This window comes from Syngnathoides biaculeatus, chromosome 13, assembly GCF_019802595.1.
Source record: "Syngnathoides biaculeatus isolate LvHL_M chromosome 13, ASM1980259v1, whole genome shotgun sequence".
Taxonomy (NCBI): Eukaryota; Metazoa; Chordata; class Actinopteri; order Syngnathiformes; family Syngnathidae; genus Syngnathoides; species Syngnathoides biaculeatus.
Window position 1 is genome coordinate 24,109,171 of NC_084652.1, and position 17,179 is coordinate 24,126,349.

General features: G+C 45.9%; 1 protein-coding gene across 3 annotated transcripts in view; it reads left to right on the forward strand.

Annotated features, from left to right (window-relative positions):
• The window catches only part of xrn1 (5'-3' exoribonuclease 1), a 118,347-nt gene that overhangs the window by 65,799 nt on the left and 35,369 nt on the right, over positions 1-17,179 (forward strand). For all 3 annotated transcript variants that reach the window (XR_009797588.1, XM_061838204.1, XM_061838203.1), the window contains exons 14-25: positions 1,406-1,525; positions 1,628-1,797; positions 3,604-3,721; positions 6,216-6,311; positions 6,642-6,745; positions 9,537-9,671; positions 9,763-9,925; positions 13,777-13,890; positions 13,980-14,078; positions 14,161-14,276; positions 14,394-14,540; positions 14,630-14,719. Coding sequence is in view for 2 of the 3 variants with exons in the window: in XM_061838204.1 (XP_061694188.1) it covers positions 1,406-1,525; positions 1,628-1,797; positions 3,604-3,721; positions 6,216-6,311; positions 6,642-6,745; positions 9,537-9,671; positions 9,763-9,925; positions 13,777-13,890; positions 13,980-14,078; positions 14,161-14,276; positions 14,394-14,540; positions 14,630-14,719 (1,472 nt within the window). In the remaining variant the exon portion in view is untranslated. The remainder of the gene's footprint in view (positions 1-1,405; positions 1,526-1,627; positions 1,798-3,603; positions 3,722-6,215; positions 6,312-6,641; positions 6,746-9,536; positions 9,672-9,762; positions 9,926-13,776; positions 13,891-13,979; positions 14,079-14,160; positions 14,277-14,393; positions 14,541-14,629; positions 14,720-17,179) is intronic.

Here is a 17,179-nt window from a genome sequence, read left to right on the forward strand (position 1 = left end):
GGATAAAAATACAGACATTGATTGATATAGTTACCGGTTTGGTCCCAAGAGTGTCAGAAAATTGACAAAGCTGGTAATTTTACAATGTAAAAGATATCTGCAAATATCTTATTTTGGTTGTTACATTTTATTTTATTATTATTATTATTATTATTACAGTTGAATATTTAGCGATACGCTGAAATTCTGAGGAATTGGATAGTTCTAAGTTAAACAGGGTCTTCAAACAAACGATCATCAAATATTACTGATCAATTCTGTAATGTATTAGTTGTTGATTAAGCAATTAATCGTTGCATCTTCTGTTTAATAGCATAATTGGGTTTATTTGTAACCCATCCCTCCATCCGTTGACTTCCGGTTATCAGAGGTCAGGTCACGGGGGCAGTAGATTTAGCAGGGACACCCAGATTTCCCTCTCCATATCCAGTTCCTCCTGCTCTTCCAAGGGGATCCTGAGGCATTCCCAGGCAAGCCAAGAGACGTAGTCTCTCCAGCGTATCCTGGCTTGTCCCGGGGATCTCCTCCCAGTGGGACGTGCCCAGAATCCCTCACCAGGGAAGCAATCTGAAGGCATTCTAAACAGATACCCGAGCCACCTCATCTGGTTTCTCTCAATGTGGAGAACCAGCGGCTCGACTCAAAGCTTCTCCTTGATGACCACGCGTCTCATCTGAAAGGGAGAGGCCGGCCCCCCTTTGTAGGAAGCTCATTTCGGCCCCTTCTATCAGGGATCTTGTTCTTTTGGTCAAAACCCATAGCTTGTGACCATAGGTAGGGGTAGGAACGTCGATTGACTGGAAAATAGAGAGCTTCACCTTTCGGCTTATCTCCTTCTTAACTACAAAGGACTGATACAAAGTCCTCATCACTACAGAGGCTGCACCTGTTGAACTCCGCTCCATTCTTCACTCACTTAAGAACAACCCCAAGATTTTTTTTTTTTTCCTTCACATTTTATCAATTTGCTGAGGTATACTCTTGATGAAAATTACAGGGATCTTTTTAAAGTAGGAGAACTTGCACAATTATTGCTGACTAAATACTTTTTTGCATCACTGCATTTGAGTGTTTGACCATTCCTAAAAATAAAATCCAAGTCATGGAAGCACACTTTTTTTTTATTTTCTCGCCCCCCCCTGTGGATTGTGACTTTCTGCAAAATGTCCACCATTTTCCCCACTCTTGCTCAGAATGGCCATTGTGGCATGGTTTGGGGAGTCAGATCTTTTTTTTCCCCCCAAACATTTGGTTCATTCACATTGTTCTTTCAGGTCCGAACAATAAACTGTGGATGTGGCTGGCAAGGAGGAGATTCAATTTAAGCTGAAACAATTCAAAACACAGCTCAATGCAAGCCTTGGTAACAATTGCAATAATTAATATACTTTTTTTGATTTCCCAGCACCTGATGACCAGTGAAATGTCACCCATTATCGATTACTATCCTACAGACTTCAAAACAGACCTCAATGGAAAACAGCAAGAATGGGAGGCCGTAGTGCTCATTCCCTTCATTGATGAGGTAAAGTACACTCTTACAGTACAGTGGACTGAAGGCTTGCGCCACTTCATGATTTTTCACCCAAACATGAACATTTTCTGTAATGTTTTGTTTTTTCAACAGAGGTGTTTGTTAGCAGCCATGGAGAGCTGCAATTATAAATTGACAAAAGAAGAGAAAGCCAGGAATCATCACACAGAGTGTGGTCTATATACATATGATGATGAAAAAGACTTCACATACCTCTCAACTATTCCTCAGCTCTTCCCAAATATCATCCACTGCCATGTCAGGTAGACTGTTGCCCCTTAACTATTACATTGGTTGACAGAGCTCCATCAGCTTTCTAAAGTAGAGTAATTCCTCGTTTTTCACGGATGATTGAGACCAGAACCAACCGCGAAAAGTTAAAAACCGCAAAGTAAGCGGGGATGTTTATGTGGGTACCAGAACATTTAAAATATCTAAACAGTATTTGTACTTTGCATATCTGAGACAAAAGATTAGTTACATCTTTGGAAAAACCTTTTAAATCTAATACATACAATATACTAAATTAATAATGTAAATATAAATTATAAAACGCTATTATATTACTGTATAGTTACCATTCATTACTTGGAGACTTCTGATAGAGGCGCTGGCAGTAGAGTATTTATACTTTCCATACTTAAGACAAGAATTACAACAGTACAAGTGTTTGGTTAAAGGTCTAGTCTCATTCCTATAAACATTCTAAAATAGATATTGTCATGGAAAATACGTATAACATTATTCACTTCAATGTCTATACGAAAAAATAAATATGAGCGTAGACCGAATCATCCATGCACAAAATTGCAGAAGTGTCATTTGACATCCAAGTGGTCACCATATTGGCTACATCTCCTGTCCGTGACGTCACCCCGGACATTCGCCATTGAAAACACGCAGTGGACCCGACTATAGGCCATTGCCGGCAGTGTTGTTCATAGCCGCCGCCATCTGCGAGCCCGACGCGGCAGCCTTCGCCGGCGAACCAACACAGCAGCCGTCCGACGTGGACATTAACATTCTTCACTCGGAGACTTCTGCTGGAGGTTCTGGCAATGTAGGTTTGAGATGGATTTGTTCTTTCTCTCTCTCTCTCTCTCTCTCTCTGTGCGTGTGTGTGTGTGTGTGTGTGTGTGTGTGTGTGTGTGTGTGTGTGTGTGTGTGAGAGAGAGAGAGAGAGAGAGAGAGAACCAGATTGTTTAAAATATGACAACGGTACAGTATGGCTTTATACTTTGGATACTTGATACAAAAATGACAACGAAGTGACCAAAAAAGCAAACGCGTGATGTCTTCTCCAGTAGAGCGGACAATGTTCCCATCTCACCGTTTTGATGTCCTCTGCTTCATTGCATCACGTTGTTTGAGCACATATAGCATCAAGCATTAAAAGTAAAACAAGAGCACAAATATGAGATTAATTCAACAGTGCTGACGGTGTGACTGAGGTTTTTATCTTTGAGAAAAACATGTCTGTTTTTCCTTCCGCTTCAAAATACTCCCGTACAAGTACATAACCTCGTCAACACAATTGCTAAACTCGACAGCTCGTTCCATATTGTTGCCGATGTCTGTGCAAATTCTTCCTCCACATAATGACGAGTACCATCGTTGTCACTGGAGGAAGTCTCATCATACAGAGGCACACTTCTGAGGGCGTGACGCTTTTGAAATTTTTCAAACCAACCTTTGCTTGTCGAAAAGCCTCATCTTCGAAGGGTGAATCCCTCCTTGTAGCTTCCATTCGAACAGTTCTCTTACTTCGCAGAGTCACCACTAATTTCACTTCCATATTAAAAGTTATTGAAGCAGTTTTACAGATGTTTACTAGATTCTTCCTTCTAGTGCACCGCTGACAGACTTAACTGGTCTTTGAGGCTCAGAATTCTAGCTGATAGACCCTCACCTGTAGAGATTAATATATTCAGACTTGAAGATTGATAGCACAACCAGCCATGGTAGTTGGATGGAGAGATCAATATGTAATGTATTTGAATTATTGCATCCATCCAACATACTCCGATATGTCCAGTGCAAGTTAATTTGTAATGTGCTTGCGTTTCCAGGAAAGAAAACATTGCCATGGATGCCTGGAAAGTTCCACTGAACCACATTGGCAGGAGCGTGGATCATTCAGCTCTGTATTTCTGTGGGTTCCCCACACTGCATCACATAAAACACAAGGTATACGTAATATGCATATCCCATTTGTTTTAACTGAATGATTACTAGCTTCCTCTGTTTTATACAATACTAACATTTTACAAATGTCAGCAATAATGTTGTCTGGGTATTTTTTCTTAACTACAATCCCATATACATTATAATACACATTTTAAAATTTCTCTTTTGTTTTGGTAAAATGAATAACTATACTTTGTTTTCCATTGCAAAGGAATGGCATACTATCTGTGTTAACTGATCAGAGAAAATCTTGTTTTTATATAGTTAATACTGTCAGGTTTACATATTGTATTTATTACTGCCCATTGTCAAAATATAATATTGTTTTTTCTTTTTCTTTTTTTTTCCCACTATATGGCCAAATGTCAAATGAGTGCTGTAGGTGTGCCCTCTGAACCAAAGATTTTCAACCAGTGTACCACACAAACAACAAACAATACGTTTGCATTTGTTTTTGTAGTCTTTCATTCGCTGTGTTCAGCTTTGTGAGACATCCATACCGAAATGCACGCGGAGCGAAAATGAACACGCGGAAGCGGAGCAGAGCGAAAATGAAACGTGAAAGAAGCATGGCTGGGGAAGTTTCAGAGTTGCACGGAAGTAGAAAAATTCAAAAAAATTCTACGCACATGCACATTAATGCCAAGGGGACTTTTCAGCATGGCAGAGTGCTCAGACTGTCACACCGGCACAGAAATATATCTTATCGTACGACACCCAGAGTTTTGTCCGATACCGTTAAACATTTAGAAGGAAACGAATGTACGTGGAAAAATGAGAGACACTCAGCAAAGAGGACCCATATTTAATGCCGAAGTCGATGTTTTCGCCGATAAAGTGACCTGTTAACCCGCTTCCGCTTGTCTTGGACCACTGGATCTACACATGTATCTGGTGAGTAAGTTGTTGAGATTTACACGGAAGAGTTTGAAAGCGTAGAAAAGTCTGGACACATACAAATACTTCATGGCTGGATCTATTCTCAATCAAGAATAAATCCCACATAGTGATGGAGCCACTCTGATTTTTTCAATACCAATATTTAAATAAATGACTCCTGGTTTTACACAAACTCGCATTCATTAACTATGATGAGGGGGGGGGTCGAGTCGGCTCCTCTGCACATGAAGCGTGTTGCAGCCACACGTTAAACTTTGGTATACTTCTCTATGACTGACGCTTTTTTTTAGATATGCATTGTTCTCAAATGAGTCCAATGCGTATTTTAAAAAAGAAAATAAACCGCTGGAATAGGCTTCAGCCCTTGTACACAGAAAGGTGTTGTAGCCACACCTTAACCTACGTAAACATCCCTGTGTCCGACGGTTTCTTTCATTTTTTTTAATACACATTGGACTCATTTAAGAACAATCTTCCTCTTTTCCTTTCGGCTTGTCCCATTAGGAGTCGCCACAGCGTGTCATCTATTAAAAAAAAAAAAGTCTGTCGGGGAGAGGTATACCGAAGTTTAAGTGTGGCCGCAACACGCCTCCTTGTGTGTTGGAGACGACTCAGTCTTTTTTTTTTTAACGCATTGTTCTCAAATGAGCCGACTTGGCTTTGTTCTCAAATGAGCCGACTTGGCTTTATAAATACTTCTTGGGTATTTGAGATTGAGAAGAGTAATTCCTACCCGAAATGAAATTACCGCTACACAGACATCTGTATTTGGTTCGGCACCATCCATCACGTTTGATTGCCGAAATGCATAGCTCTTTTCTCGTCTTTTCATCTGATATTCCATAAAATGATCTCTTTGAATATCTGTCTCGTCTGTTGTAACAACCAACAGCACAACAAGTCTCTGGCATTGTGTATATTCTGCTCCAGTTCAATGTCCTCCACACTGTCGAGCAGGTCTTTTTGACCGGCAATATGGCACAGTGAAAATTGTGACGTCACGTGCACAAGCTCTATAGGAGAGGTGTCATTATTACAGGGTTGGGGACAAAGGATGCTGTTAAAGAAGTCACAGGTCTATGGGAGCCAGAAATCTTTGTTTGTAGGTGACAAATATTTTTCCACCATGATTTGCTCACATATTCTTTCAAAACCACACAATGTGATTATCTGGAGTTCACCCCCCCCCCCCCCCGATTTTGTCTCTCGTATGTTAGGTAACCGATGTTGAAAATTCAAGGGCTCTCCTCTTTTTAAGTGTGCGTATTTCCACAATTGATGGATGGCATTTTTGCCCCATTATAGTTTGTCGGGCAGAAACTATGCATCTACAAAATCATAATTTTTCAGGAAATCAAAAACACAGCATCTTTGTTGAGCCGTTATCATTGGATTGTCAAACACAGCAACCCGTGATCAGCATTTTGATATTGGTCATTCTATTCTAAAAGTGTTCCCTTTTGGGAATTGACCAATCATGTTGATTTGTGGGCACATTTATATGATCAGATTTTGGACACACTGTAGGTTTCAGCCTAACCCCTCTGCTATTTTCTTGTGCCTGTTCTCTCTTCATGGTATCACACATTCTTAGTTTTCTATGAAGAAGAGTGGGGTGATGGTATTCCAGCAGAGTAGCAGAGGTGAAAATATGATATTAGAGATCCTTCCCACCCTGGAAAAACAATTGGTAAGGTCTTGTTTGTCTTCCTATTCAAACAGTGTATAATGTGTTGCCCATTATTAAAAGAAAGTTGACAAGACATTAGGTGTTTCAACTAAATAGAATTCTGTATCGAAATGTCTGCATTTAGAAAAATATTTTTGGATTGACACAGAATTATTGTAAATATGAGAACTACTTTACACAATTTATTACTGAGATGTTTATCATGAATAACTTGATGAATAGAACACAACATATTAGAAATCCCTACTTTCGCTGTATGATGCAGTGGAGTTTGAAAAACTGTCTTGGCCACACCACTCATCTGCCGACAACCTGTGTCCTAATTAATAGCTTTGTGATGATGTTGCCGAACAAGTCCTGGGGAAGTCGGTGTTTGTCAACTGGCCACATCTAGAGGAAGCCCGCATCATTGCCGTGTCAGATGGAGAGACCAAGTGAGAACTTTTTTTTTTTTTTTTTTTGTAGAAGTTTCTTTTGGGTAGTCGGAACGGTGAGTCAGCTAGAAAGCGTTGATCTCACAGTTCTGAGGTCCCGGGTTCAATCCTGGACCCACATATGTGCAGTTTGTCTCCGTACCCGCGTGGGTTTTCTCCGGGCACTCCGGTTTCCTCCCACATCCCAAAAACATGCAACATATATTGGACACTCTAAAATTGCCCCTCGGTTGTGACTGTGAGTGCGGCTGTTTGTCTCGATGTACCTTGCGATTGTCTGGCAACCACTTCAGGGTGTACCCCGCCTCCTGCCCATTGACAGCTGGAATAGGCTCCAGCACTCTCGCGACTCTCATGAAGATAAGCGGCTAAGAAAATGGATGAAATGGATGGCAGGATTCTTTCGGGTATTTAAATGTCATTCATCTATTTTCTCCCGGGTCCAATCACGGGGAAGTAGCTTTAGCAGGGATACCCAGAATTCCCTTTCCTCTGCCACTTCTTCCAGCTCTTCTGGGGGGATCCCAAGGCATTGCCAGGCCAGGCGAGAGACATAGTCTCTCCAGCGTCTCCTGGATTGTCCCCGGGGTCTCTTTCTGGTGGGAAATGCCCGGAACACCTCACCGGGGAGGCGTCCAGGGGCCTTCTGGATCAGATGCCCCAGGCACCTCATCTGGCTCCTTTCAAAGCGGAGGAGCATCACTGCAGACGTTGCACCGACATGCCTCTTGATCTCCCACTCCATTCTTCCCTCACTCATGAACAAGACCCCAATATACTTGAACTCCTCCACTTGGGGCAGGATCTCATCCCCGAGCTGAAGAGGGCACAAGACATGGCTCATATTTTGAGGTGCTGATTCTCATCCTAGCCCCTTCACACTCTGTGCGAACCACTCCAGTGAGAGATGGCGATCACGGCTTGATGAAGCCAACAGAATCACATCTGCAAAGAGCTGAGATATGATACTGAGGCCACCAAACCAAACACCCTCTACGCCTCGGCTGCTTCTAGAGATTCTGTCCACAAAAGTTATGAACTAAATCGGTGACAAAGAGCAACCTTGTCAGAGTCCGACAATGACCGGAAAAGAGTCCGACTTATTGCCGGCAATGTGGACCAAACTCTGACATCGGTCATACAGAGACCGAACAGCCCATATCAGGCGTTTTGGTACCCAATAGTCCCGTAGGACTCCCCAAGAGACATGGTCGAACCCCTTTTTCAAGTCCACAAAACACATGTAGAGTGGTTGGGCAAACTACCATGCACCCTCGAGGATCCTGCCGAGGATGTAGAGCTGATCCACTGTTCCACGACCAGGACGAAAACCACATTACTCCTACTGGATCTGAGATACAACTTCTCGACGGACCCTCCTCTCCAACATCCCTGAATAGATCTAACCAGGCTAAGGAGTGGGCTATCCCTATAGTTATAGCTTGACAGGATCCCTCACTGTTGGTGTCCACCTACGTGTTCGGGGGTTGCCGCAACAACAGGCGCAGAGCACCTTACAGCCACAGCTCCGGTCGGTTGCCTCAGCAATGGAGGCGCGAAACATCGTCTACTCGGACTGTATGTCCCCCACCTCCCCTGAAACATGAGCAAAGTTCTTTCAGAAGTGGCCGTTGAAATACCTTCTGACAGGGAAATCTTCCAGCCGTTCCCAGCAGACCATCACAATACGTTTGGGCTTGCCACATCGAACTGGCATCTTCCCCCACCATCAGAGCAAACTCACCACTAGGAGGTGATCAGTTGACAGCTCCGCCCCTCTCTTCACCCGAGTGTCCAAGACGTGGTTGCAACTCCGATGACACAACCACAAAGTCGATCATCGAACTACGACCTCTGGTGTCCTGGTGCCAAGTGCACATGCGGACACCCTTATGCCTAAACATGGTGTTTATGGACAATCGATGATGAGCACACAAGTCCAGTAACAGAACACCACTCGGGTTCAGATCGGGGGTGCTGTTCTTACCAATCACGCCCTTCCAGGTTTCACTGTCATTGCCCATGTGGGCATAGAAGTCTCCCAGCCGAATGATGGAGTCCCCAAATGGAGCATGCGCCAGCATTCCTTCTGAGGACTCCAAAAAGGGTGGGTACTCTGAACTGCGGTTTGGTGCATAGGCACAAACAACAGTCTGGACCAGTCTCCCTACCTGAAGGTGGAGGGAGGCTACCCTTTCATCCACCGGGGTAAACCCCAACATACAGGTCCCAAGCCGGGGGGCATTAAGTATACCCACACCTGGCCGGTGTCTCTCACCGTGGGTAACTCCAGTGTGGAACAGAGTCCAACCCCTCTCAAGAGGAGTGGTACCAGAGCCCAAGCGGATTATCTCTAGTCAGAAGTTCTCGACCTCACGCACCAACTCGCGCTCCTTCCCTGCCAAAAAGGTGACATTCCGTGTCCCTGGAGCTAGTTTCTGTAGCCGGGGATTGGATCGCCAAGGTCCCCGCCTTTGGCCAGCTCACATTGCACCCGACCCCTATGGCGCCTCTCACAAGTAGTGTGCCCATGGAAAAGGGGACACATGTTACTGTTTCCGGCTGTGCCCGGCCAAGCCCCATGCGTGCTAGCCTGGTCACCAGGTGCTCGCCTTCGAGCCCCACCTCCAGGCCTGGCTCTAGACAGGGGTGCCAGTGACCCGCGTCCGGGCAAGTAAAACTAAGATCCAATATTTGTACTCGTCACAGTGGTTATGAAGTTGTACTTTGTCTATTTAAATGCAGTTTCATTAAATGGCAAATAAAGAGAATACATGGTTTTGTTTTACAGGTTGTCTGTAGAAGAACCACCAGGGATCCCAAGAGACTACCACAGGCCTTCCACCCCATCACCCATCAGAGTCACTATCCTCTCCGACAAGGAGCAGAGGGACTGGTTGAAAGACATCCAAGGAATAACAGAACAGTAAGCCTCAAATGCAACCCAAATGTTGTTCAATGAAGGAAAAACACCTGTTTGGTCAGTGGATAATAATACTCTATTATGTATTTTATAGCTACCTAAAGAGGAAAGGCATCATCGTGACTGAAACAACAGTGGTTCTATATGGACAGATGCTGACAGGAAGAAAATACATCCCCAAATCAAATGGTGTGGTTGAGTTGGAGAAACAGTGGGCGAAGCAAGTCCTTCCTTTCGCCTACCAGACTGTGGTCAAGGTAGATTCTGACAAACACCAATACACTAACTCTCACAGTACAACATAAACAGAAATGCTTGAAGAATCATTTAATTAACCTCAAACATCACATATGGTGTGATGTGGTGGAGGCTCACCACTGGAATGTGCTCTGTCATGTTTCAATCATCGTCTACACAAATATCAATTATTCTATTCCATTGTAAAATGCAATTTTTTGTATATTTGTGATGACATTCATCCATGTTTTTCATCATATTAAAAGTACAATTAATGGTTAATTTATGCAGATGTCGTCATTGATTCCTGATCAGCAAACCTACTCTTTTCTGTCTTGGGCTGTTGTTATTGAGCCACTTGAGGCGCCTGAGGATGATCATCAGAAACGCTAGGCTTGCATGTGGCAGACTCCGTAGTTCTTCTCAGGAGAATCCCAGTTGACAATGGTATCGGGAAAACTGGAGTGCAGGGCACCGAAGCCAGAGTTGCTTGGCCGATACGTCTTCCTCACCGCAGAGACGACACCAGTCAACATCGCACTTCCCCGTCAAATCTTGCCATCTAATGTGAAAGGGTTGGTGGCCGGACTGGAACCGGATAAGATCAATGAGGTCTTTCATGGACAACTCGGACTCTTTCTCCAGATTAGGTCGGGAGGAGGTGAGGGAAAGGCTGCGAGGGTGGGTAAATGGAGAGGGTTTGCAACGCCTGGATGATCGCTAAGTGCGTTTCGGCATCGAGTGTAGTGATTGGTTGGGGAAGGGAGGAACCGAGTTTGGCCTGCTCGTCTGCAAGGTCATTGCCCAGGAGGTTGCAATGGCCTGAGACCCATAGTAGTTGGATCTTTTTGGTGAGAGGAAAGGCCGCAAGGTTGGAGTTGATGGAGAGGATGGAGGGGTCTAAGGCAGTGGGATTGAAGGAGGGACTTGCAGTCCATGATGATGGAGGCTGAGGACCAGTCGTCGTTCTGTCCGAGCCAAGTGATGGCCGCATTTTTTGCAGCCTTTTCGGCCTAAACAGAGCTGCTAAAGGTCCCGGTGGGTGCGTGCCAGGAGTGGATCAATGAGTAACCTCTGAAGACCACTAACCCGGCGCCTCCTTTCTCCGTGCCATTAAGGGTGGAGCCATCAGTCAAGACGAACAGGTCTGTTAGGCCATGTGCCGCAAGCATTTCCATTGCTGCAGCTAGTTGTAGGGATGGGGATACATATTTTGGTATGGGCATTAAATGGATGGGAGGGAGAGGAGGTGGGGGGCATGGAATATTGGGGTTATTTACAGTGTCCATGTCCGTTGGGGTGAGGTTGAGGTTGGATAGGATAGGGGAGGTGAAACATGTCCAGTCACCACGTTTTGGGCGTTTCGGCAGCTGCATCTGGTATTGCACCCTTCTGTCATCGTTGGGAGAAGGTAGTACCGGCCATCGGCTTTTTTGAGACAGGCCAAATTTAACTGGGAGGTGATTGGTGGTAATTGGGCTTCATGCAGGACAGCGTTGATAGGAGTTGTTCGAAGCTGGCCCGTTATGGCGTGAGCCGCGTTTAACTGCGCCCTCTCCAGTTTCTGGATGTTTGAGGAAGAGCCCAGGGTGCCCAGGCAGGGAGCTGCGTATTCTGTGAGCGATCTGATGGTCACAATGTAGATCGTCCACATATCCTGTGGACGCCACCCCCAAGGCGTACCTGTCAGTTGTCGCAGGAGGTTGGAGCACTGCTTCATGACTTAGCTCAAGTGCCGGACATGTTCGTAGATGTGAGCAGGCGATCGTATTGAACCCCTACAAAGGTGGGAGTGGGATTTCTCTTGAGTCTGGATCCCCCAACGGTGATGTTTGGGCACCATGTGGATTCAGTAGCGTCCATCATGAAGAAGGCAACTTCCGACTTCAATGTGTTGAGAATGAGATGGTTGTCGCCGGACCATTTGTGGATTTTGAGAGCCTCTGACTCCAGCCTTACCGCCACTTCTTCCGCTACAGACCAGTACCAAGTTATCAGCGTAGGCAGAGATGGGAGTGAGGACTCGAAGGAGTCTAGCAGATCGTATATGTAAATTGTAAAGAAGTGGAGACAAAACTGAGGATTGAGGGGGTCCTTCTTTGAAGGTTCGGCACCGCCCTGTGGCAACATCACTCGCGCCGTACGGTTGGTGAACCAGGACTTGATCCACTCGACTAATCGAAGAGGCACGCCAATTGCCAGCATCTTCTGGAGAAGTCTGGCACACCACACCTCATCAACCGCCTTGCTGAAATCGAAGAAAGCAGCAATGGAGCGCAGACGTTGTTTAGACTGGAACCCACCCATGATGAATTGGGAAAGCTGTAGCAGCAGCAGCCCTTGTGGAAACCCGCCTGCCAAGGACTGAGAATTGAGTGCTCTTTGAGCCACCGGGGACAAGCGGTTGACGATGGGTCTCTTAGAGTTTTGCTAATGGTGGAAGTCAGGGCGATTGGGCGATAGGTTCCCGATGATTTGAGGGTCTCTGCCCTTTTTATGGTACAGAATGATCTCTTATGGTACAGAATGATCTCAGCCGTGTGCAAAGCTGGTGAGCACCGTTGGGTGGTCCAGCTGTTGCTGAGTATTTGTAGGAGAGCGGGATGTGCAGCAGCGGGCAGGTGTTTTAACATCTCTGGATCAATCCCATCTGGACTAGCATCTTTGCCTGGTTTGAGTTGTTTGAGGGCCCGGCGGACTTTATCAGGCATGAATGGGCACTCGAGCTATTGCCGCGGGGAACCTTGTAGTCTACGAGCATCTCTTCAAAGTTCTCGTACACGGTACTCCTACTCGACTTAGCACTTTTGTACCCACTCACCCTCGTATATTTGATGACAAAGGCCATCATGTTAGTCTTGTCTGAGGCATATTCGCGGTTGTTGTAGGTAAGCGTCTTGCCTGTTTCATCTGAGCGGGGTCCTGACCAGGATTTGATCACCGGCTACGCCTGCTTGGTGTCCTTGGCCTCCGCAATTTTTGAGAGGTGGTGATGCCAAGCTGCGCGTTTTCGTTCTGCAGTCTTCTCAGCTACCTCTCAGCAGTTTTGAAGGTAGCTCTATCTGATGTTGCCGTTCAGATTTCTTCAGCGCCGATTCCTCTCCTTGATGACTTGTTTTAAGTCACCGTTCATCCAAGGGATGTTGTTTACCTTGAAGACTTTTTGCAGGACTTCTTCTGCCGTTGAAGTTTATAGGACACCGGTGACCGCATTGAACAGAGGTGTGGGGCCCCCGGACAGTTAGATACAGAGGAGTTCTCGAAGGACAGCATATTTGTATTCCCCAATCACCTTTCTTGAAGTTCCGAGTGTCTCTTCGCCTGTCCGCCTCAGTCTTGAACTCATCCTTCCATTTTACCAGGATCGGATGGTGGTCAGAGGAGAGTTCGACAAGCAGGGACCAGCTGGTTGGAATTTGGGAATGGATGCAGGTTGTACATTGCCATGAGTTTCAACGGTCTAGTGCGCCATTGTTGGGACACACCCTCACATCCTGCTGGTACAATCGGTATTAGTAATAAGTACTCTAGACTATTGCACGATTCATCACTTTAAACTGCTCCCTTTGCACTATTGTCATTGCACTGGTCTATAACTGAACCATAAACAGGTAAGGGGACTCTGTATAACCTTAACTTAATATGGGGTGTTGATGCACTCTTAACTGACAGTCTCCATCTTGCATAGCTGTGACTCTTCAAAGGAATAGTTCCTATTAATTTCTGTTTGTTCTTTGTTTGCTCTGAATGTCGTACCAAGGCGGAACCGACTGCAGGAGACAAGTGTTGTTGTGTTACATACCTGGCCATTAAAGCTGATTCTGATTATACAGTATCATCAACTCATGAACTTTGTCCTCATCTTTCTTAGGACATTAAGGCCTTTTATTCATCTTTGACCTGCTTTGAGAGCCTGGAAGACCTCTATCCTCCACTAACCACCGTTTTCATGGTGGGACACCCTTATTATTCTGCCATGGGCGAGGTTGGTTAACTACAATTTCGACAGTTCTTGGGCTTCAGATCCCATTTCAACTGTAGCAACTGCAATTCCAGCGCTTGTATTTTTAACAGGTGCAAGATTCAAGTGATGTTATCAAAGATGGTCGTGTACATGTGGTTTTCAATGTGCCACATGAGCCCCAACTAGAAGTCCTAATCCAAAACCAGCATGTAAGACACAGACACATACATACACATGAAAAGTGTCTCAAACTGTTTTTTCTTGGGTGTATTTGCCTGTTGTATTTTATAGAAGTACTCTGTGAAGTACAGCCCTGGGTACATTGTGGCATCCCGTCTCGGTATCAGCAGTTACCTTGTGTCTCGCTTCTCTGGAAGTATTTTTATTGGTAGAGGATCCAAAAAGAAGTGAGTATTGATTCACTCTTAAGAAAATTATGTATTTCAGAAAGACATTTTTGCTACCACCACGCTACCACGATGAATGAACCATGTGTGATTATCTCTCTGCAAATGCATTCTTAGTCCATGTGGGGAGCAAAAAGCTAATGTTGGCCTGAACCTGAAGTTCAACAAGAAGAATGAGGAGGTTCCTGGATACACAAAGAGGACTGAGAAGGAATGGCTTTACTCTGCGGCTGTGGAGGAGCTTTTAACTGAATACTTGGAAAAGTAATACAAAATGTTGTCATTTAAATCAAATTTTGAATAATTTAATCGAATTAGATTGAAATGTTTCTATATGATCTATGCTCAAATAGATTTTCTGAGGTATTTGACATGGTCTCCAGAAACGGACAAGATGATGTGTTCTATGAAGATGACATTTGGCCTGGAGAAGAACACAATGGGTAAGCGCATACTTGCCGTGAGCTTATTGTCATTTAAGAACAAAATACGCTATCGTTCAGGGTTTTACGCACAAGAGAATAATCTAGTACTTTACGTTTTGTAAACCTCAGATGAACAACAAAACACGGGACACAGAAATCAGTAACTACTTGTAGGTGTGTCAGTACAGTGGTGAGAGTGTGTTTGCATTCATCCATCCATTTTCTACCAATTTTCCGGGTCAGTTCACGGGGGAAGTAGCTTCAGCAGGGTTACGCAGACTTCCCTTTCCCCAGCCACTTCTTCAAGCTCTTCCGAAGGGATCCCGGGGCGTTCCCAAGCCAGACCCACAGCTCGTGCCCATAGGTGAGGGTAGGAATGTTGATCAACTGGTAAATTGAGAGCTTTGCCTTTGGACTTAGCTCTCTCTTTACCTCAACGGACCAATACAAAGTCTGCATCACTGCATACACTGGACCGATCCGACTGTTTATCTCCCGCTCCGTTCTTCATTCACACATGGAAAAAGACCCCTCCACTCCTCCTGAACTCCTCCACTTGGGGCAGAATGTCATCCCCGACCCGGAGAGGGCACGCCACCCTTTTCCGACTGAGGACCATGGTCTCAGATTTGGAGGTGCTGATTCTCACCTGAGCCACTTCACACTCTACTGTGAAGCACTACATTGAGAGTTGGAGATCACGACTTTATGAAGCCAACAGAACCACATCATCTCCAAAAAGCAGAGATATGATGCTGAGGCAACCAAACCGGACACACACTACGCCTCGGGTGCACCTAGAGATTCTCTCCATAAAAGTTATGAACAAAATCGGCCTTGGCGTATTCCACCACTCACAGGAAACGAGTCCGACTTATTGCCGGCAATACAGACCAAACTCTGACAGTTGTCCAGGGGCCAAACAGCTCTTATCAGGGGGTTCGGTACCCCAAACTCCCGAAGAACCCCCCACAGGACTCCCCGAGGTACACGATCGAAAACCTTCTCAGAGTCCACAAAACACGAGACTGGTTGGGCGAACTCCCATGCACCCTCGAGGATCCTGCTGAGGGTGTAGAGCTGGTCCACTGTTACACGGCCAGGACGAACACCACATTGCTTCTACTGAATCTGAGATTCGACTTCCTGACGGACCCTCCTTTCCAGTACCCCTGAATAGACCTTACCAGGGAGGCTGAGGAGTGTGATCCCTCTATAGTTCGAACACACCCTCCGGCAACCCTTCTTAAAAAGCGGGACCACCACCCCAGTCTGCCAATCCAGATGCACTGTTCCTGATGTCCACACCATGTTACAGAGGCGAGACAACAAGGACAGCCTCACAACATCAGACCCTTTAGGAACTCCGGGCGAATCTCATCCACCCCTGGGGCCCAGTCACCGAGGAGCTTTTTAACCACCTCAGTGACCTCAACCCCAGAGATAGAAGAGCCCGCCTCAGAACACCCAGACTCAGCTTCCTTATGGGAAGGCGTGTTGGTGGAATTGAGGTGGAATTGAAGTATTGTCCCCACTGATTCAGGACATCCCAAGATGAGGCCAGCATCCCCACTATGCACAGTGTTGATGGTGCACTTTCCCCTCCTGAGACGCTGGATGTTGGACCAGTATTTGCTGGAAACCATCTTGAAGTCATTCTCCATGGCCTCACCGAACTCCTCTCACGCCTGGGTTTTTGCCTCGGTGATCACTGTATCTGCATTCCGGTTGGCCAGCCAGTACCTATCAGCTGCCTTGGAGGTCACACAGGCCAAAAATGGCCGATAGGACTCCTTCTTCAGCTTAACAGCATCCCTCACTGTTGGTGTCCACCAACGTGTTCGTGGGTTGCCACCACGATAGGCACAGACCACCTTACAGCCTTCGGTTGGCCGCCTCAGCAATGGAGGCGTGGAACATCGTCCACTTGGACTCAATGTCCCCCGCCTTCTCTGGGACGTTAGCAAAGTTCTTTCGAAAGTGTGAGTTGAAATTTCTTCTGACAGGGGAACCTGCCGGTTGTTCCCAGCAGACCCTCACAATATGTTTGGGCCTGCCACGTCGGACCGGCATCTTCCCCCACCATCGGCGCCAACTCACTACTACGTGGTGATCAGTTGACAGCTCCACCCCTCTCTTCACCCAAGTGTCCAGAACATGCGGTCGCAAGTCCGATGACACGACAACAAATTCGATCAGCGAACTGCAATCTAGGGTGTCCTGCTGCCAGGTGGACATGTGGACACCCGTATGCCTTAATGTGGTGTTCGTTATGGACAATCTGTGATGAGGACAGAAGTCCAGTAAAAGAACACCACTTGGGTTCTGATCAGGGGGACGTTCCTCCCAATCAAGCCCTTCCAGGTCTCACTGTCATTGCCCACATGGGCATTTAAGTCCCCGAGCAGAATGATGGAGTCCCCATGGGGGGCGCTATCCAGGTCTCCCTCTAACAACTCCAAAAAAGGCTGGTACTCG